The 22,388-nt window shown below is 42.8% G+C and overlaps 1 protein-coding gene across 1 annotated transcript in view; it reads left to right on the top strand.

Moving 5' to 3' along the window:
* The window catches only part of Mcm6 (minichromosome maintenance complex component 6), a 30,131-nt gene extending 8,429 nt beyond the window's left edge, over window positions 1-21,702 (top strand). Inside the window, exons 4-17 of the mRNA XM_006992715.4 lie at window positions 15-264; window positions 4,676-4,841; window positions 5,057-5,202; window positions 5,596-5,746; window positions 6,932-7,073; window positions 8,839-8,980; window positions 9,952-10,059; window positions 11,804-11,959; window positions 14,281-14,409; window positions 15,516-15,677; window positions 17,228-17,363; window positions 18,465-18,623; window positions 19,753-19,892; window positions 21,261-21,702. Coding sequence (XP_006992777.1) covers window positions 15-264; window positions 4,676-4,841; window positions 5,057-5,202; window positions 5,596-5,746; window positions 6,932-7,073; window positions 8,839-8,980; window positions 9,952-10,059; window positions 11,804-11,959; window positions 14,281-14,409; window positions 15,516-15,677; window positions 17,228-17,363; window positions 18,465-18,623; window positions 19,753-19,892; window positions 21,261-21,377 — 2,104 coding nt within the window. The 3' untranslated portion in view covers window positions 21,378-21,702. The remainder of the gene's footprint in view (window positions 1-14; window positions 265-4,675; window positions 4,842-5,056; window positions 5,203-5,595; window positions 5,747-6,931; window positions 7,074-8,838; window positions 8,981-9,951; window positions 10,060-11,803; window positions 11,960-14,280; window positions 14,410-15,515; window positions 15,678-17,227; window positions 17,364-18,464; window positions 18,624-19,752; window positions 19,893-21,260) is intronic.
* The last annotated feature ends 686 nt before the right edge of the window (window positions 21,703-22,388 follow it).

Here is a 22,388-nt window from a genome sequence, read left to right as displayed (position 1 = left end):
TTGTCTTCAAACAGGATTCGTGAGCTCACGTCATCCAGGATCGGGGTGCTCACCCGCATCAGTGGGCAGGTGGTGCGCACTCATCCTGTTCACCCTGAGCTCGTGAGTGGGACCTTCCTGTGCCTGGACTGTCAAACAGTGATCAAGGATGTAGAACAGCAGTTCAAATACACACAGCCCAATATCTGCCGAAATCCAGTGTGTGCCAACAGGAAGAGGTTCCTGCTAGACACCAATAAATCAAGATTTGTTGACTTTCAAAAGGTACTTACTTGTGTTTAGATCAGGTTTATATATATAAGTATTAGACAAATAGTACAGTAGATCAGAGTCACTGTTAGTATTTTTTTTTTGTTGTTCTTTGTGATAACTCAATTTAGATGTCAGTTTTTAAGGAAGTTATGTAAGTATCAGAGGTCTTTCTCCCTTTTCATAAAGTTTATTGCTGTACCATCAGCAAGTTTTATTCCTGAAGATGCTCTAATTTCTGTGAGGAGGGACTACGACTATTTCAGAAGAACTGGAGATGGAGCAATAACCAAAATCTGAATATTCACATACCCGTGGGGTATTCGCAGAGGGACTCTGGGAAAGTACAACAGTGTGTTCTTCTATAAAGTCTCATTTCAACTTGAATGTACCCTAAGTGTCCTCTCAAGAGGATCTTTCAAAGTTAGAGGGCCAGGCTTGGTTGTGCACATCTTAGACCTAGCCCTTGGGGGCAGTGGTAGGTAGGTCTCTGAGGCCAGCCTGGTCTACATAGCAACTTCAGGACAGCCAGAGCTACGTAATAGAGAAAGGAAAAAGTGACAGGTTTTCTTCTCTGATTCCTTGTCCATTGCAGGTCATCCTGTAACAATTGTCTCCACCGTGTTAGCAGATTAGCAAGAATAAAGGAGAGTGTCCTGTGAGGTAGACGTGGTACATAGTCTGGGAATGTGCTTCAGTAGATAGAATGCTGGCTTAGCAGCACAAAGCCTGGGATTTTGTCCCTAGCACACCATAAACTGGCTCCGGTGGTGCCTGCCTCTAGTCCCAGCACCTGGGAGGTAAAGGCAGAAGGATCAGAAATTCAAGGTCATCCTTTAGTATGTAATTGGAGACCGTGCTGGGCTACATGAGACCCTGTCTCTAAAACAAACAAACAAAAAAATCCCCGTGTTCCTGAAAGTGCCCACACCTGTTTCTTTGCTTTCCAGTGGGAAACATTCGTTGACCTTAAATATAGTTGATTTTTTTCCCGTTAGAGGTCAATACTGAAATAGTTAGGTGTGAAGTTTTTTGTTTTTTGTTTTGTTTGTTGTTGTTTTGTTTTTTTGGAGTGGGTGTGGGTTCAAACAGTTTCAGTGTGTAGCCCTGGCTGTCCTGGAACTCACTTTGTAGACTTGGATGGCTTCAAATTCGCCTACCTCTGCCTCCCAAGTGCTGGGGTTCAAGGTACGTGCTGCCATGCCCTGCTGAGGTGTGAAGATGATGTCTGCAGTTTGTAGATGTTACAATAAAGAAAGCATCACTGGGTAGGCAAGATGGCTTAGTATGTAAAGGTGTCTGCCACCAAGCCTGACCTGAATTTGATCCCACACACCTATTTTGTGGAAGGAGGAATGACTCCCCTGAAATGTCCATGCATGCACACACACATACAGAAAATAAGTGAAAATATGAAATTTTTTTAAAGAAAACATCTGTATGTAATTAATAGAGATGTGAAAGTTTGTTGGAAGCTTTTCAAAAATTTCTTTGAGAAGTTTGAGGGTATGACATAGTCGGTTTTTTTTTTTTTTTCAAAGATTTATTTATTATGTATACTGCACACCAGAAGATGGCATCAGATTTCACTACAGATGGCTGTGGGCCACCATGTGATTGCTGGGAATTGAACTCAGAACCTCTGGGAGAGCAGCCAGTGCTCTTAACCGCTGAGCTATCTCTCCAGCCCCAACATAGTCGTTTTGAAAACAGAATTGTTTTAGAGTAAAAGGTAAAAGTTTTTTGGGGTTTGATTTTGTTTTGTTGAGGCAGGTTGTCATATAACACAGAAAGTCTTAAACTCACAGTGTGGCCAAGGGTAACCTGATCCTAATGCTTCCAGTTACTGAGTGCTGGGATTACAGGCCTGCACCAACACACCCAGTTAAAAGTGAAGGCTTTTTGGGGACGGGGGTGGTTCCGAAACAGGGTTTCTCTATAGAATAGTCCTGGCTGTCCTAAAACTCACTCTGTAGACAAGGCTGGCCTTGAACTCACAGAGACCTGCTTGCCTCTGCCTCCTGGGTGCTGGGATTAAAGGTGTGAACCACCACTGCTAAGCAAAAGTGAAGTTTTCAAAGATTTGTTTTTATCTATGAGTGGTTTTTGTTTGTTGGTTTGTATGTATGTATGTGTGCTACTTGCATGTAGTACCCACAGAGGCCAGAAGAGGGTGTCAGGTTCTGTGTTACAGGAATTAGAGACTGCCTTAGGTTCTGTTGCTGTGATAAACATCATGACCAAAAACAACTTGGGGAGGAAAGGGTTTATTTCAACTTATAATTGTAGTCCATCATAGAAGGAAGTCAAGACAGGAAACTGGAGGCAGGTAATGAAGCAGAGAATATCAAATAGTGGTTCTCAACCTGTGGGTCATGACCCCCTTGGGAAGGGTGAAATGGCCCTTTCATAGGGGTTGCTTAAGACAGATATTTTCTTTTTGTTTGTTTGTTTGTTTTTTGGGTTTTCGAGACAGGGTTTCTCTGTGTAGCTTTGAGCCTGTCCTGGAACTAGCTTTGGAGACCAGGCTGGCCTCGACTCACAGAGATCCGCCTGCCTCTGCCTCCCAAGTGCTGGGATTAAAGGTGTGTGCCACCACTGCCCGGCTTTTTTTTTTTTTTAAGATTTATTTATTTTATGTGTGTGAGTACTCTCTCTGCATGTATGCCTTTATACCAGAAGAGGGCAGCAGATCCCACTATAGATGGCTGTGAGCCACCATGTGGTTGCTGGGAATTGAACTCAGGACCGCTGGAAGAGCAACCAGCTCTCTTAACCTCTGAGCCATCTCTCCAGCCCGAGATATTTTCTTACAGTTCATAACAGTTGCAGAAATACAGTTATAAAGTAGCAACAAAAATGATTTTATGGTTGGGGGTCACCACAACATGAGGAGCTGTATTAAAGGGTCGCAGCATTAGAACGTTGAAAAACACCTCCTTTTGACTTTTTAACTACTGAACCATCTCTTCAGCACCCCACCCACCCCATGACGAGGTTTCCCTGTGTAACAGTCCTGGCTGTCCTGGAACTCACTTTGTAGACCCGGCATTAGATGTAATGGCTTAGCCAGTTGAACTATTTGACTAAAAGTAGTTTTAGGACACAATTTTTATTTATTTATTTTTATGCATATGGGTGTTTTCCTTGCATGTATGTCTATGCACCGTATGTATTGCAGTGCCTATAGAGGCCAGAAGAGGGCATCGGAGTCCCTGGGATTGGAGTTATTGATGGTTGTGACCCTTCATATGGGTGGTTAGGAATTAAATCCAAGTCCTCTGGAGAGCAGCCAGTGATCCTAACTGCTGAGACATCTCCAGCTCCTGGTACAACTTGTTAAGTGAAGATTGATATATGTCAAACGTCCCCAGGGCAGGGCCTGTGGAGGTAGTTTAGTTGTAACATGTTTGTCACACAAACTTGAAGAGACCTGGATTTGATCCCTGGCACCCCCAAAAAGGCCAAATGTGGTGGCATGTACTTGGAATTTGAACTGGGGGGCGGGGGCAGAGACAACCAGATCCCTAAAGCTAATTGGTCAACCAGCATAGCCAGATTGTTGAGTTCCAGGCCAGTGAGACCCTGTCTTTAAAGAGGTGGATGGTGCCGAGGATTGACACCTGAGCTAGGCCCCTGGCCTCCCTCTGCACACACAGAAGAGTGTTGTCAGTTGCTTTTCACTCTTATTTGGTGGGGGAGGGGGGCTCTCCCCCAAATAAATTCTACATGAAGGCTTATTCTTAATTATGAATGCCCGACCTTAGCTTAGCTTAGTTTCTAGCCAGCTTTCCTCTTGTCTATTTTATTTTATTTATTTAATTTTTTTGGTCTTTTGAGACAGGGATTCTCTGTAGTTTTGGAGCCTGTCCTGGAACTCACTCTGTAGACCAGGCTGGCCTCGAACTCAGAGATCCGCCTGGCTCTGCCTCCCGAGTGCTGGGATTAAAGGTGTGCTCCACCACCGCCCAGCGCCAGCTTTTCTTAGCTTAAATTTTCCTGACTATCTTTGCCTCTGGGCTTTTCCCATTCTCTTACTTTTGTAAGTCTTACTCTTATTCTGTGGCTTGTTGTATAGTTGGGTGGTTGGACCCTGGAGTCCTCCTCCTTCTCTAGCTGCTAGATCTCTTTTCCTAGAATTCTCCTTCTATATATTCTCTCTGCCTGCCAGCCTCATCTATCCTTTCTCCTGCCTTGCATCGGCCGTTCAGTTCCTTGTTACACCACCAGGTGTTTTACACAGGCACAGTAACACAACTTCACAGAGTTAAACAAATACAACATAAACAAAAGTAACACCCCTTAAAATAATATTCTACTACAGAAAAGTGTACACACAGGCTGGGATATGTGGGTATTTGTAGCAGTTGATTTTAGTTGTACAGTGTATAAAGGCATCTGTCTCTTTCTTTTGCTGTTGGTGTAGGTTCGTATTCAAGAGACTCAAGCGGAACTTCCCCGAGGAAGTATCCCCCGAAGTTTAGAGGTCATCCTGAGAGCTGAAGCTGTAGAGTCAGCCCAAGCTGGTGACAAGTGTGACTTCACGGGGACACTGATAGTTGTGCCTGATGTCTCCAAGCTTAGTGTACCAGGTCAGTGATTTGTTGCTCAGCTTTAACCAGTCCTGGTCACCTGCTCCTCCGAATATCTGGCTTCTACCAATTAGGGTGAATGTAGAAGTATGAAGAGATTGAAAAACTGATTTTTCTATGAAAGGTGCTGTTTCAACTTGGGCTTATTGACTATATTAGTTCTTATTAGCACCTTTAGTATTTGAGCCGTGAAACACCTCCTCTCTTACTCTTAGGAGCACGTGCAGAGACTAACTCGCGAGTCAGTGGAGTTGATGGGTATGAGACAGAAGGCATTCGAGGGCTGCGGGCCCTTGGTGTCAGAGACCTGTCATACAGGCTCGTCTTCCTTGCCTGTTACGTCGCACCAACCAACCCCAGGGTAAGTCTTACTTTAACCTCTTTATTTCTTTGTTTGCCATGCTAGGGATCAAGCACGGGGTCTTGTGCATGCTTTGAATTGGACTCTGTCCCTAACCCTAGTGGTGAGATTTACTAAGATGGCAGAGCTTGGTAAAGCCCTTTGCTTGAGCTCGTTTTCCTGTCAGTGATGACTTCTATTATGGCTCAGAGTAACAATAGTAGCTTTTGTTTTCCTCACTGGACAAATGACAAGCTCTTACATATCTTTATTAACTGAAGCCTTGCTAGTTGAAGGACTGTAGTCAAATCACAACTTGGACCTCTTGAGCACTTCCATTATAGTGAAATTTCTTTTCCTTTACATTATCTTAGCTTTAATGTTTTTTCGTTTTGTTTTTCTGCCACCTCTCAGTTTGGCGGGAAAGAACTCAGAGATGAAGAACAGACAGCTGAGAGCATTAAGAACCAAATGACAGTGAAGGAATGGGAAAAGGTGTTTGAAATGAGTCAGGACAAAAACCTGTACCACAACCTCTGCACCAGCCTCTTCCCTACTATACACGGTGAGAGCTCCATTTGTGATACAGACTTGCAATCAGTAGTAAAGGTTTCATGGGTGGGACTGGTTCAGGCATCTTCATGTTGGGACTGCTTCCAGAGAACCTGGGTATGATTCACAATACCCACATAGTGACTCTCAACTGCCTGTAACTCCAGGTCTAGGGGATCAGTGCCTTCTGAGGGTCCCAAGCCTGCATGTGGTACATAACATACATGCAGACAAAACAGCAATACACTTCAAGTTGATATGTCAACAGGCTTTGGGTGCCCAAAAGGTTGACTGGGGTTCGAGCAACAGTTCATACAGGGGCTCAGATGATTCACCTCAGTGCTATTGGATAGCTGGGAGCTTGGTTCCTTACCATGTGAGATATCCAGGGGGCAGGCCTGCACCACAAAGCAGCTCGCTTAGTTCAGAACACAAGATCAGGGAGGAGACACAGTGCTCTTGTGTCCTACCGAATCTTGGAGCCACAGGCCTTTAATTCCACATAGTTATTTGTTGAAATTCAAGTCACACTAGGTACCTGTATTCCCTGCCTTCAAGGAGGAGGCTGACCCAGGAGAATGCTTGTGAGCTCTATCTGTAGACTTTTAAGAGTCACTAAATTCAGCCGGGCGGTGGTGGCGCACGCCTTTAATCCCAGCACTCGGGAGGCAGAGCCAGGTGGATCGCTGTGAGTTTGAGGTCAGCCTGGGCTACCAAGTGAGCTCCAGGAAAGGCGCAAAACTACGCAGAGAAACCCTGTCTCGAAAAACCATAAAAAAAAAAAAAAAAAGAGTCACTAAATTCATGCCTACTTTGAAAGAGGAAAATTAAGTTCCACCTCCTTTATTTGAGACAAGTTCTCACTATGTAGTCTTGGCTGTTTTGAAACTATGTCGACCAGGCTAGCCTTGAACTCACAGGATCCGCCTGCCTCTCCAAGTGCTGGGATTAAAGGCGTGCACCACTAACCCTAGCTTTTTTTTTTAAATTAAGTTACTTTGTGTATATATCATGCCAAGAGGGGGCACATTTGAAAGTCAGAGGACAGCTCTGTAGAGTTGGTTATTTCCTTCTTCCTTCACGTGGTTCCCAGTATCAAACTCTGGTCTTCTGGCTTATGAAGCCGGAACCTTTACCTGCTGGGCCATCTCACCATCCCCCTGAAAGATGAATTTTTATCTGGAGCTTTTCATTTCAGGCAATGATGAAGTAAAACGTGGTGTCTTACTGATGCTGTTTGGTGGTGTTCCTAAGACAACAGGGGAAGGGACCTCTCTTCGTGGGGACATAAACGTTTGCATTGTTGGTGACCCAAGTACAGCTAAGAGCCAGTTTCTCAAGTAAGTGCCTGCAGTCGTACGGTGGGAAAAGCAGTGTGTGTGTGTGCGTGCGCGCGCGCGCGCACACGAGCCGTGGTCTACAGCCATGCTCCCAAGAGTGCAGTCTGGTGGTTGCTGCTTTTGAGACAAGGTCTGTATAGCATGTGTCACTGAGCCCAGACTAGTTGTTTTAAGTTTTATGATTATTTCAAGTGTATCACAGGTTGAATTTTGTTTCATCTTTGATATGCTGGAGATTGAGGGCCTTACATATGCTACCTCTTGAGCAAGGTCCTCATCCCTAAGATGAATTTTAGATTGAAAGTAATGGTTTTGTTTAAAGTATTCTATTTTTCTATTCGCAGTGCTCCCCACCGCAGTGTTGTCGGTTAGGACAGTGTTGTGTTTTACATGTGTGGTTTTCTTAGATCTTTTATTACTACATTTATTTGCATGTGCAGGTGCATATAGAGCTCAGAAGACAACATGTGGTAGAAGTTCAATCCTTCCAGGGGATTGAACTCAGGTCATTAGGCTTGTCAGCAAGCACCTATTAGTCATCTTGCTGGCCCTTCTTAGATCTTCTGTATAGTGTTTTCTAGCATCTTTATTGAAATGCAATATATGCATTATGACATTCACTCCTTTGCATTTTGCAGCTTGGTGCTTGTAATATATCAGTAGGATTATAAGTTGAACTAAGTTTAGAATGTTACTGTTACGTGGAGGGAAACCCTGTACTTAGTAGTCACTCCTTCCCCTATAGAAAGGATCAGTGTACTGCATTGTCCCAATCTGCATTTTTTTTTAATCAGCTGATATGTGGTCATTAGAAATAAACTCCGTACTTAGCATGAAGCCATGTTGGAACTTGCATCAGTATTTTGTTTCCTTCTCTGGCTAAATAATACACGACCACCAGATGGTGTTAGCCAGCCTCCATCACTGTGACTGATACCTAAGCAATAAGATATCTAATACCTAAGGTAGTGGAGTTTGTTTTATACATAATAAGGTAAGCAACTTAAAGGAGGAAGGATTTATTTTGACTCAGTTTCCATCCAAAATCACTTGGTTCCATTGTTCCTGGGGTGATAAGGAGACAAAGTCATGATGGAGAGAGGGAGCAGAGCTCACCTCTTGGGAACTAGGAAGTAGGGGAAGACAGGAAAACAGGAGCCTTTCCAGGTATTCCAGCAGTGGCCGATTTCTCCTAAATGCACAAATGCACGCCCCCCCCCCCCCCCATCTGTTTTCCACTACTTCCCAATAGTGCCCGTCTGTTGTGAGTACCTTAAGGGATTCATCTGTTGATCAGATCAGATCCTCATAATCAAATCATTGGGAACCACCAGCTACATTCAAGGGGTCACTGTCCATTTATTAATCAATCAACATTTGAGTTATTTCTGCCTTCGCTTTTATACTTAGTGCTTGCTTGAATTGTGGCTTATAGGAGAGTTTTTGTTTTTGTTTCCTTCTATCCCTTTTTTATTTGCAGGAGCAGGTGGTGGTGGTGTTTGTTTTATACATAATGCATTGGTGGACCTTTCGGTTGTTTACATTCTCCCCTAATGGAAATACTTCTATGAAAATTGTTATACTGAGTATCAAAATCTCTATTTTTCTGCTTTATTTTGAGACAGGGTCTTGCTATACAGCCCAGGATGGCCTCATACTCAGTTTAAGAAGCCAAAGGAGATAGAACTCCTCCTGTCAGCTGATCTTTCTGGAAAATGTAGTATGTTGATGTGTTCATGAATCTTTGTGTGCTGTTCTTGAACAGGCATGTGGATGAGTTCAGCCCCAGAGCTGTCTACACCAGTGGCAAAGCCTCCAGCGCCGCTGGCTTAACAGCAGCTGTGGTGAGGGATGAAGAATCTCATGAATTTGTCATTGAGGCTGGAGCGTTGATGCTGGCTGATAATGTAAGGACGTTGTGCACTGTTGGACAGTCAGAATACCCTTTGACCTTCCAGTAAAGAGCTATAGTTTTTATTGAATTCATTAGTATGTTACTCAGTTTTATTAATCTACTTTGAATTGAAACTGTCATCATTAACTTTTGTTAGTTTGGGGTTTTGTTTGTTTGTTTTTCAAGATAGGGTCTCACTATGTAACTCTGGCTGTTCTGGAACTCAGACCTGGCTGGCCTTGAACTCACAGATCTCACCTGCCTCTGCCTCCCTAGTGCTGGGATTAAAGGTGTGTGCCACTACACACGGCTGAGACTGTTGTTAGTTGGCACACTTTCTGAGCATCCCTAGAATGTGTTGGTTGCTTTGACTAGACATCCCAAAATTTGTTATTTTGCAGAATCTTAACATCTCTTAATAGATCCATCCACGGATACATAGTATATTACATACATATTTGGCAAAGATCATTTCTTTGTGAGTGTGCAAGCTTGTATTCATTGTAGTACTCCTTCACTCTGTACTTTCCCAGACAAAAATGAGTGGCTGAACCAGAGTCAGGCTATGTTTGTCGCTGGCCTGGAGCTCCCAGAGATCTACTGCCTCTGCCTCTGCCTTCCACAGAGGTGTGCACCATTACACCCAGCCCAAGTGTCTTGATGCTGAGGTTGAATTGTTGAGAAGAGTACATTGTCTGCATATTAATAAATAGTTTTGCTCTTAGTTTAAGTGAGTCACATGAGATTCCCTTCCAGCTCTTTGTTCTGTTGGACAGTCTTGCCTAAACAGGAATTAAGAATGTTTACATCCTATCTTCCATTTGCGTAGGGAATGGAAAGGTCTCTGGTAGGAAACTGAGTTTATCATTTTACATCTGTTTTTACAAGGCAGTTTCTCTGCTTTCCTCACACAAGCTAGGCAAGTAACTGCTCTACCACCAAGCTGTATCTCCAGCCCTTAATGTTAGATCTGTTTGGTTATAGGGTGTCTGTTGTATTGATGAATTTGATAAGATGGACATGCGGGACCAAGTCGCTATCCATGAAGCTATGGAGCAGCAGACCATATCGATCACCAAAGCAGGAGTGAAGGTGTGTATCCCTTAGCCATGCAGATTGGTATGTTAGAGATATCCACCTGATGAAATACATTGTTTCAGTGTGTAATGCTGATCTAAAATGTAAAATACAGATGTTATAGAGGGTCCAGTGCACATATATTGCTGTGATAGAAAATAATTGTACTGGTGTAATGTTTATCATTTCTTAGTTTCTCAAATTTAAAGCTTTAGAAGTGTTTATTGGGGGAGGGGTGCCATGGCATGCATGTGCCGGAAGACAGCTTTGTGGCTTTGGTTCTTCCATCTTTACATGGGTTTCCGGGGGTCACACTCAGGTCACCAAGCTTTCACAGAACGGGCTTTTACCTGCTGGGTTTTCTTGCCCACTGTGTAGCAAAATTTTCATAAACAAAACTTAAATTCTTTGATAAATATGCTTATTATAACAAATAGTGATTGGTTCCAGCACCACAAAATACTCACAGGTCAACAGATAACTTAATGAAAATAACTGATTACTATATTATGACCAACATTAGAGAGAATCTTAACTTATTAAAAGTAGTAGCTTTGGTGGACAGATGGATGGCTCACCAGTTGAAAGCATGTACTGTTCTTGCAGAGGACCCCAGTTCAGTTCCCAGAACTCACAGTGGACAGTTTGTAGCTCCAGGGACTTCAGCACCCTCTTCTGGCTCCTACAGGGTCTGCATGCACATGCACTTACACACAGAGACAGAAATGCATACACATAATTTTAAAATAAAATCTTTTAAAAAATCTGAAAGAAAGTTAAATTTTAAAAATTTGGTTAGTTAAATTTTTAGAGTAATATGCTACTGTATAAATTTAAGCGAGATCTTCCCCTTCAACTCCTAGCACAATGGATATCTGGGAATACCTTAAACATTGATAAGCGTGTACATACGGTTCTTTCCTCCTTTAACTTCATAGTTTTGTTATCCATCTTCCTATATAGCACCTACTAGGTCAGTTGTGACTTACTAGCCCATGGCATTCAACTGCATGAACCACACATTGAGTGGGTCGTTTTTAGTCTTGTGTGTCACAAAATACAGTTATTGTAGTCAACTGAGTTACCACCTGTATCTAGTTAACAAGGTAAATTCCTAGCAGAATGCTGGCTAAGGGACTCATAAAAGATTATTACATCACCAATGTAGAAGAGCCTAGTGTGCTGTGTTATCATACTTGAGTTTTGATGATTCAATAGGTAAAAAAGCTTCCTCCTTTTTGTTGTGGAATAGAATATTTGTTTAATTATATAAAGATATATTACAATTGTTTATGCTGCATTTGTTTTACCTTGCCTGCATAAGGTACCTGTTTTGTTTAATAAAAAGCTGAGTGGTCAATAGCTAGGCAGTAGAAGGGTAGGCGGGGCTGGCGGGCAAAGAGAATAAGTAGGAGAAGAAATCTAGGCTTGAGGAAGACTCCAGGGACCAGCCAGCCAGGCAACCAATAGACAGACAGACAGACACAGAGGAGGCAGGAAAGTAGGATATACAGAATGAAAGAAAGGTAAAAAGCCCCAAGACAAAATGTAGATGAAGAGAAACAGGTTAAGAATAAGCCTAAACTAAGGGACAAGCCTAAACAAGTCTCAGTGTCATGATTTGGGGGCTGGCGGTCCAAGAAAGCCTGCCACACGTTTGCTTCCTTTTAGTTAATTGCATGAGACAGAACCTTTCCTTGTATCTATATTGACCAGTTTGGGTTTGTTCTTAAATCTCATGGTTTTCTCTCACGGTCAGGCGACTCTGAATGCCAGAACATCCATTTTAGCTGCAGCAAACCCTGTCAGCGGACACTACGACAGATCGAAATCACTGAAACAGAACATCAGTCTGTCGGCGCCCATCATGTCCCGCTTTGATCTCTTCTTTATCCTGGTGGATGAGTGCAATGAGGTAACCAGCCACTCAGGCTCCTGTTCGTCTTTCCGTTGATGTGTCTTGTGTGGCCTCTTGTGCTTCTCGGGTGTACTGCTCCTGGTCAGAGTTCATTGTTCTCAGGTTGAAAGACCAGCCTTACCACCTCAGACGTGTGTGATAACACACACACAGCCCACCATCCCCACCCCCCCACAAAGTTTTGTGTAACTTAAGCTGGCCCTGACCCCTGTGTAACCCACTATGGTCATCTTTGGACTGGACTCACATTCGCTGAGCAGGGAGGTCCTCTATTCAGTAGTTACAGTGCAGAACCCTGCTTCCCACCTGACTTGAAACATTACCTAGATTAAACTGCCTTGCTGTTGTGAAAGTTTGGAGACTTGGGCCTGGATTTCTCTCCTTCCCCTTCACAAGTACATGAACACGGCTAACTCCCAGATAATAATAAAATGGGTGAGAGGACACACTGGAGCTTGATTGTTGAATCCTGTCTCCACTACTTACTGAGACCTTGGACAAATTGTTTAAGTCAGTTTGCTTCTATATAAAATAAAATTAATATCTCCTTTATGGGGTTTTTATGAGGATTGCTTCTAGACATACCTGAGGAGACAGCATCATGTAATGAGTGCCATGTAAATGCTCTGCCATGGCTATTTATAATCTGTTATACGCATTGGTGTTTTGCCGGCATGGATGTCTGTGTGAAGGTGTCAGAAGCCCTGGTACTGGAGTTACAGACAGGTATGACTGCCCTGTGGGTGCTGGGAGTTGAACCTTGGTCTTCTGGAAGAACAGCCAGTGCTCTGAACCTCTGAGCCATCTCTCCAGCCCCTTAAAACTAATTTTTTCTTTCTTTTTTTTTTTTTTTCCCCTCTTTTTTGTTTTTCAAGACAGGGTTTCTCTGTAGCTTTGCTCCTTTCCTGGAACTCACTCTGTAGTCCAGGCTGGCCCAGTGCTAGGATTAAAGGAGTGCACCACCACGCCCAGCCTTAAAACTAATTTTTAAGTTAGCATATGCTACTAGACTTCATTATAGCTTTTTCTCTTTTCTTTTTTCTTTTTCCTTTTTTTTAAGACAGGGTCTTTGTGTAGCCTCAGCTATCCTGGAACTCTCTCTCTGTAGACTAGACTGGGCTTGAACTCAGAGATCCGCCTGCTTCTGCCTCCAAAAATCTAGGTTAAAGGCGTGAGCCACCGTGCTTGTCCCTCAGGCCCTGTGTCATTTCCATCCCCACGTCAGTAGCTTTGCTCTAATTGGTTACTCGCCACCACCCATTTTAGTTGTGTGTTTGTTTTGGCTGGTTCCCTTCCTCCCCACTAGTTCTTTCTTCTGTGTCCATAGCAAATACGCTTATTAAAGGTAGTCCACTCCTTCCAGATATATATCATTTTTAGAGTGGCGCAAAGATGGGTACCACGTGCTGGAGAGGTGGCTTAGTGGTTAAGAGCACTTGTTGCTTTTGTAGAGGACCATGTTCGATTCCCGGCACCCACGTGGTGGCTCACCACTATCCATAACTCCAGTTCCAGGGGATCTGCAGCCTTCTTTTGGCCTCTCTGGGCACCAAGCATGTACATGGTGTAAAGATATACACAGAGGCAAAACACTTGACACAGAAAATAAATTTTATTATTGTTGGTTTTTTGAGACAGTCTCACCCATAATTCTGGCTGGTCTGGAACTTGCTGTGTAGGCCAGGCTGGCTCAAAATCAGAGATTCTGCCTCCTTGGTGCTGGGATTAAAGACATATGCTACCATACCCAGCATAAAATGTGTTTATTTTTTAATTTAAAAATCTGTTGTAAGGACTTTGTTCGTGGGGCTGGAGAGATGGCTCAGCAGTTAAGAACACTCTGTTATTTCAGAGAATCCAGGTTCAATTCCCAGCACCCACGTGATGGCTTACAGACATGTATAACTCCAGTTCCAGGAGATCCAGTGCCTTCTCACCCCAGTGCACATCAGACATGTACATGGTACACAGACATACATGCAAGCAAAATATAGAATAAATAAATCTAAAATAATAAAAAAAAAAACTCTGCTCAGAATGTTGGTACTTATTAATAACTTCTTTCAGGGGGCATAGAGGTTAATTTTGTCTTTGTTTCAAGATAGGGTCTCTGATACCTGCTACTGGCCTTGAACATCTTTTGCAGTCAAGGCTGACTTCATTGAACTGCTGTTCTGCCTCTACCTCCCAAGTACTGGGATTACAGACGTGGACTACACGCCTAGATGAGAGATCATTTGTTAGCTGTAAATTACCTGGGGTACTTTGGAGTCGATACTACTAGAACTGATAGAAGCTATCTTCTTGTCTTGAATTAGGTGACAGATTATGCTATCGCCAGGCGTATAGTAGACTTGCATTCAAGGATTGAAGAATCGATTGACCGAGTTTATTCCCTTGATGATATCAGAAGATATCTTCTCTTTGCCCGGCAGTTCAAGCCCAAGGTAATCTGCCCTGCTATACCTGGATAAGTCCTGTGTGCATGTGTGCATTAAAATTGGATTTAAATAAATGGGTTGTGTGGAAATTAACTGAGCCTGTACTTGGCTTTGGTTTGATTTTGTTTTAGCTTTAGTTTTGATTTTGATCTTTTGAGGCAGGGTCTCCACTATGTAGACCAGGATGGCTTCAAGCTCATAATCCTGCTTTAGAGTCCTTTTGCTTGGTTTATAGGAATGTGCCGCTGTCCCTAGCTGTATTTATCTTTTTAATGTCCTTAAGTCTTTTTTAACTTATTGCTTGAAAATTTCATACTTGAATATAATGTGCTTTGATAAATCCACCTCCCACTTCCAGACCTCACTCCTCCCATACCCCACGACTTTTCCTTTCCAGCTCTGTACTCCTCTTACAAATAAGTGCACTATCATCTCCTTGGAGTGTAAAATTTTGTGTTGTTTTGAATACTAGTTTGTTTCTTCAGAAATAGTTGAGAGGAGATTATTTTTTAATCTGAATAATTTCATATTTGTTAGATACTAGTAAAAAATTGGCGGGCATAATAGTCTAGTAGTCTACTTAAACACTGTCTAATAATGAAATTAAATAAATAGGATTTTGAGTGACTTTTGTATGAAGAGTGCATGTTCACCAGGACTATATATTGGTCCCCTCTGTGTACCAAGTTTCTTGTTCTGAAAAACTGAGGGCCTTTTAGGTCAGTATATGCTGTCTTTTCCCCCAAAGCCAGCTTGAGTTCATTAGCTGAGCCTTAAGTATAGTCTGAGTGTTAATTCAGTTAACGAGCTATGACACTTGAAATACAAAAGGCATTTCATTTTATTTCACTCTTCATTTGTTAAACATCATTTAGAAATGGTCATTTGCTTAAACTAGTCTATTTTCTTCCTGTTCATAAAATAAGTACATGGAATTTACAAGTGTCTTAGTGCCCATTTCTGAAGTAATTCATTGTCTTTGTGATAGCTTAAAGTTTCAGTCTCTGAGTTCCCAGAATGTTCCACCTGGGGTCCTCTTTAACTGCAGGTTAATGTAGCCATCAAGGGAAATGAGTGTAGACGTCTCCCTGACTTGACTGGTTTTCAAACAGATTTCCAAGGAGTCGGAGGACTTCATTGTGGAGCAGTACAAACGCCTGCGCCAGAGGGATGGCTCTGGGGTCACTAAGTCCTCATGGAGAATCACTGTGCGGCAACTCGAGAGCATGATCCGCCTCTCAGAATCAATGGCCCGGATGCACTGCTGTGACGAGGTACCATGGTCCCTCTGATAACACAGGAATGCATGAGTTGGCTTGTGGGCATGTTTTTATCTTTGTTATGGAATTTCCAGAACCAGTTGGTACTAGTCTCCCAGTGGAAAGGTTGCTGTCTTGCAGTTATGAAGTATGATAGTTAGACTGATAGTAACAGATAATCATGTTTATTGTAATCAATAGTTGTGGAGTAGATAGAGGTGAGTAATCATTTATCCAGGAGAAGCATATTTCATCTCTACAGTGTCCTCGGCCTCTGGCTGTGAATTACAGATGTGACTGTGACTCCTTTCTCAGAAGGAGCCTTCCTCCTTGAGGTTTGTATAATCAGTGTGTGGTGGATTTGGCTATTAATTTTTTTGTGTGTGTGCTTGGGATTAAATTCAGAGCCTTGTACATGCTAAGCACACATTTGACACTAATCTATACCCTTAGCTCCGTGGGTTTTAAATTGCTCTTTGAGCCCTGGATTCATAGGCAAGAGTCAGAATATGGAGAGAGGATATTGGAAGCCACACATCTCTGCTTCAAAGAGGCTTTTGTATACTTTATATACAAAGTTCAGTTAGAATTCAGACTTTGTCTGTGAAAGGGCTGGTTGGATCTCACTTTATAACCTGGACTAAACCCCCAGCCCTGTGCCACAGACTCCCATGGATGGATCATAAGTGAGTGCACTTTGTTTTTGAGATGGTGTTTATGGCCCAAGCTGCCCTTGAACCTGGAATTGTATCATGTGCCTGTAATCCCAGCACTTAGGAGGTGGTCTCTGGATTCAGTTCTCAATCTGTGAGGGGGAAGGCGGACATGGACAGGTGGTAGTGGCAAGTGCCAGCATTTATGAGACAGAGGAAGGTGGATCTCTGAGTTGAAGGACAGCCAGGGCTACATGAGAGAGAATTCTGTCCCAAGGAAAGACAGTGTAGCTGGGGCGATAGGTGGCTTAGTGGTTAAGAACGCGTAAAGTGCATACTGCTGGGCTGTAGAGATAGATGGCTCAGTAAAGAGAACTGGATGCTTTCCAGAGAACCCAGGTGTTGTGGGGATTCTGCCATTCGGTCTAATGACCAATGGAATGGAGTGGGTTGGCCCAATGGGCATGGTCTTCTCTGAAGATACGCTATCCTTTAAGAATCAGAGGAGGAGGGTCATACGCCCTTTTATATTCCCAGCACCCATATGATGGCTTGCAGTTGTCCGTGACTCCACTATTCCCAATACTTTCTTCTGGCCTCTGCAGATATAAATGCAGAATCCCCCTCCCCCCCAAAAAAAGAGTGTGCACATAAAATAAGGGGAAGAAAGTGCATACTGCTTTTTAAATAAAAGTCAAGTACTTTTACTGAAAGAATCTACTAAATGGTTGTATCAATTTGTATGACTCCAGTGGGTGAGAGTTATTCTTTGTTCCTGCCAATGCATGATATTGTCAGTCATTTCAGCCATTTTAGTGAGTTAATAGTGTACATGATGAAGAGCACATTCTTCTTAGCTCTTTGCTATAAAATATCATCTTATATAGCTAAGTTGTCTCATTACTGGGTTAGGTCCAGCCTAAACATGTGAAGGAAGCTTTTCGGCTACTGAATAAATCAATCATCCGTGTAGAAACGCCTGATGTCAATCTAGATCAAGAGGAAGAGATCCAGATGGAGACGGATGAGGGACCAGATGGCATCAATGGTGAGGAGCTTGCTCATCACTTGTCTAAAGATAGAAACTGATCTTACAGGATGTCATGATACCTGTCTTAGTTTGGGATTTCATTGCTGTAAAGAGACATCATAACCATGGTAACTCTTATAAAGAAAACATTTAATTGGGTGACTCACTACAGTTTCAGAGGTTTAGCCCATTATCATGATGAGGAGCATGGCAACACGCAGGCAGACATGGTGCTGGCAGCTGAGTACCCTGCATCTTGCAGGCAACAGCAAGTTGACTGACTGTCACACTGAGGGAAGGATCAGCAAAAGAGACTTCAAAGCCCTCCCCCACGGTGACACACTTCTCCAACAAGGCCACACCTCCTAATAGTGCCACTCCCTCTAGGGGGCATTTTTCTTTTAAACCACTATAGTACCAATGTACCTGTTGGTGGCTATGAAGTAGATGTATTCAAAAGGGGAAGGCAGATGGATTTTAAATTAAGTAGTTATACAAAGTATGTGTGCTTTAAAGAGTGGAAGAAAACATCAAAATGGGGTGGTAGATGAGTCCTTTGGCCTCTACTCTTTACAGTATTCTTTTTTGCTCTTGAATTTAAATTTTCTTGGGCGAGTACATGATTCAGTGGGTAAATACCCTTGCATGAAAACATAGTTCATTACCCTGCACCCAAGTAAAGATGAGAGGACTAAATCTTCTGATTTCCACATACATACTATGGCATGCTCACCAGTGTCCATACACATAATGATAATTAAAACCTTTCGGTCACATTGAAACAGGTGAAACAGATTGGTTTTGTTCATAACACTACAGATTGATGGTTGGTGCAGGGGAAAGATGGTATTATGTAGGTAGCTAAGCTATACTAAATTCATAGCCTTCTGGTTCAGTCATTTAAGTGCACAGATTAGAGGTGTGTGCCGCCATGACCTGTCCCTTATATTCCTCTCCAGTCAGTTGTCTTTACTAGTAGGATTTTAATTTGTTCCAGATTTACTTATAAAGTGATTGTTTTCTGAAGCTCATAGTAAGCTGAAGCAATGTGTGCATCGATGCTATATGAGGGTGTGTTGAGGGTACAAGGACAAGACTCAGTGGTTGTTCTTTCCTTAGGTCATGCCGACAGCCCTGCCCCTGTGAATGGGGTCAATGGCCCCAGTGAAGATGCCAGTCAAGAACCCCCAGTTTCCAAGCCCTCCCTGAGGCTGGGCTTTGCTGAGTACTGCCGAATCTCTAACCTCATTGTGCTCCACCTCAGGAAAATGGAAGAAGGTGAGTGAGTGAGTATGTGCCCAACACTGCTTACTTGCTGTCACCCAGACAGGCTGTTTCTGCCGCTTGGGAGGTTAGGCATGTGTTCTCTCAGGAGAGATGGTCATTTATGTGGCCTTACAGATCAGTCTTGTTTGTGTACTTAGTTCATGATTTTGAAGCAGACTCTTTAGATCTGATCATATAAAGAACATAACATTTTTGCAGGTGAAATTACAGTAGTTGCTTTCTTCCCAACAAATGGTCTCCCAAGGTATTCATAAACCCAAGAAACCTATTTGTAACTATTACTAACTTAGTAAAATCTTCCTCTGCCCATCAGTACCTGCTTATTGGGACAATGGCCCACTTCTTACCCTTAAATGCTTGTTGTTATCAGTTTCACCTTTCTCCTTGTGGGCAGGAGGAAAAACATCATCTGTTAGAGTTGTAGTTAATTCTTTTGGTGTATGTGTTGTATAAGCATTTGTGTATGGGTGCCCATGGAAATCAAAAGGGGATCTGGATCTCCCAGAGCTAGAGTTATGATAGGTTGTGAGCTGCCCAGCATGTGTGCTCGAAACTGAAAAGTTCCAAGAATGACTGATAGCTTCTAGGCCTCATTCATCATGCAAAATTCCAATCTGCTGGAGAATTTCACAGCCAGCTTCACCTATGCTTGGAAAAATTGGAATAGGAAGTAGATTCTGGCTGGGTGTGATAGCCTACACTTTTAGTCCTAGCACTCAGGAGACAGGCGTGTTCAAAACCTGGTCTACATAGTGAGCTCCAAGCTAGCCAAGGCTGCCCAGTGAAAAGACCTTATTTCAGAAGAGCAAAGAAAATAAAGTACTCTGAAGAGGAGCTTACAAAGACATCTGATGTTATATCTTTTGTACGTGTGTGGTGCTAAGGATTGAATCCAGTTCTTGGTACATCCTAACACATGTTCCAAAACCAAATCCTGACTCTTGCACCTTATTTTGCAGTTTCTAAAATCAAAACTAAAGTTGTTTGGTTTTGTGTGTGTGTGTGTGTGTGTGTGTGTGTGTGTGTGTGTGTGTGTGTGTGTGTGTGTGTGTGTTTGCCATTAATTGGCAGCGTAGTTTGTTAGAGATCAGTCCTTTTAAATGATGTGTTTTTGTTGTAGAGGAGGATGAGTCAGCGTTAAAGAGGAGCGAGCTGGTTAATTGGTACCTGAAGGAAATCGAGTCAGAAATAGACTCTGAAGAGGAGCTCATAAATAAAAAGAGGATCATAGAGAAGGTGGTTCATCGTCTAACGCACTATGTATGTATCCACTGCCTGGGCTCCAGGGTAATGGGGGCGGATTCTTATATCAGCAGGTTTCATAGTAGGCTTTTTGATGAGTTTGTTTATTTTGAATCATTGGGGTATAGTCATAATTGTGGTTAAGGAGAATTAACAGCAGGAAGGGACTTCTTTTCCTAAGATAAGCAGAATTTAGGTAAAAGCTGAGCAAGTAGCTTTTGAATCTTGTTTTGTGGTGTCTTTAGCTGTACAGCACTGAACCCTGGGTTTGTGTGTGCTGGTCACACTTGGGTCTGTGCTGTGTCTACGCCCCATTGGGTACTTTTTACCCTTTGTTTTCACCCCGTCTGCTTCATTCACACTTGGCTGTGGTGAGTTCTCAGCCAGTGTCCGCTCACATCCCCTGGTGCTTCATCTGCCTCCCCCTCCTCAGTCCAATAATCAGTCTTGTTTGTCAGAAATTGCTTAGGAACTGAGAAAGGAGAGGACAGATGGCATGTTCTACATTTATTTTTACTTGTTCAGAGAGAAAATTTCCAGATGAATTATTTTGAGATGTTTTGTTGTTTGTTTACTTAGAGATTGTGTCTCACTGTGAAGCTCACACTGGCCTAGAGTTCAAGGACTTTGTGCCTTAGCCACCTGAGTGCTAGTATTACAAGGTGTATACCACCATGGCAGCTTTGACCCATTCTTAGTCCAGTTAGAAACAGAATCTGCCTAGCATGTCCACGGCCCTGGGTATGATACCTCATAAAAAAATAGATAAGAGCTGGAGAGATGGGTGAGTGGTTATGAGCACGCAGGTTTGATTCCCAGCACCCACATCAGGTGGCTAAGAACTGCCTGTAACTCTTTAAAATAAATTTTAAAAAGAAATAGAACCTTGCTGAGTATGATGACACACACTTAAAATCCCAGTGCTCAAGTGAGTAGGGCAGGAAAATTGCAAGTGTCAGGCCAACCTGGCTGCATAGACTGTCTCTGAAAGAGGGAGGGGAGTGCATGAGAAAGAAGAGCTTACAGGCAGTAATTAACAATTAACTGGCGACATTAAATGAAACTAAAACAGATTTAGATGTTAGGGGATTTTGCACAATTGTATAATCTTAATTCAAGCACGGTTTCCATTTTTGAAGTTATGCTAACAAGCATTTGATAAATTTGTAGGATACCTTATATAAATCCCAACACCTGCTGAGTTTCCTAGTTTTTCAAAGCAGTTCCGAGTAAAGGTCAGCATCCTCCTAAGAAGGGAACCAAGCAGAATACTGGTTCTAAGGTGTGGTTCTGGTCCAAGGGCTTTGGGACAGGAGACAAGAGAATGTGTAAGTAACAGACATTTAGAAGAGTGTGGATCTGGACTGAAGACAAACTGTTCCGCAGGATCATGTTCTGATTGAGCTTACCCAGGCTGGACTGAAAGGCTCCACCGAGGAAAGCGAGAGCTATGAGGAAGATCCCTACTTGGTAGTCAACCCTAACTACTTGCTTGAAGATTGAGATGGTGAAGGTAACTTTATGGCCGGAGAGGAGGACCTGTGGTGTCCTGCTCTGCCCCGAGCCTGATGACGCTCACGAGAGAGTTCCTGGAGCCATGTTTGAGGACTGAGAGCTGAGTCCACCGCCCTGTGAGCCTTGTACTGGGCCAGGCTTGGGCCCTTGTGCTTCTTGTCATAGTAAAGTCGGAACCCACTCGTGTTCTTTGTGGAAGACCTTGGTCTTCGTGTGCAGGAAAGGCTGCTGCCTTTGTCACTTAAGTATCTGGAGATGCCTCCTTCAATTTCCAACTGCTTTTATTCACAAAAATAAAATAACTTGTTCTGCAGTTGTCTGTTGGATTCATTTCTGCTCTTGATTATTACCTCTATTTCCATGAGTGAGTTTCTTCTGGCTTCTGTAGTAGAAAGGCCACATCAGGTGAGAGGCCTTGGAGGTGACTTTCTGAAGTTAATACCAGTGGCTTTGCTTTTGGGGGAGGGGCTGTTGTTTGGTATGTTTTGTTTTTGAGTGGCAGGGGTAGGGGGTCCCAGGTAGCCTCTTAGTCTTGAATTGCCTGATCTTCTTGTTTTAGTTTGATTGCTGGGACTGTAGGTGTGACGTTAATTATATTTGGCTTCTAGTATAAAGACTGTTTACCATTTACTTGGTACTGATTTATTTTAATTCTCTATCCTAAGGGTAATTTTTTGAAATTTTTTTTTTTTTTTTTAGAAGAAATAGGCCATTTTTTAAAATTATTACTAATTCTTTTTTTTTTTTTTTTTTTTTAAAGGTTTATTTATTATATGTATTCTATCTGCACATATCCCTGCAGGCCAGAAGAGGGCACCAGATCTCATTATAGATGGTTGTGATGAGCCACCATGTGGTTGCTGGGAATTGAACTCTGGACCTCTGGAAGAGCAGCCAGTGCTCTTAACCGCTAAGCCATCTCTCCAGCCCCCATTTTTTTTTTTAAATTGAATTTATTTGTTTTGTAGGGGTGTGCATGCTGTGGAATTTGTGTGAATA

Source organism: Peromyscus maniculatus, chromosome 11 (genome assembly GCF_049852395.1).
Source record: "Peromyscus maniculatus bairdii isolate BWxNUB_F1_BW_parent chromosome 11, HU_Pman_BW_mat_3.1, whole genome shotgun sequence".
NCBI lineage: Eukaryota > Metazoa > Chordata > Mammalia > Rodentia > Cricetidae > Peromyscus > Peromyscus maniculatus.
Note: the sequence above shows the minus strand (reverse complement) of the source record. Positions and strands in the feature narration are given on the sequence as shown.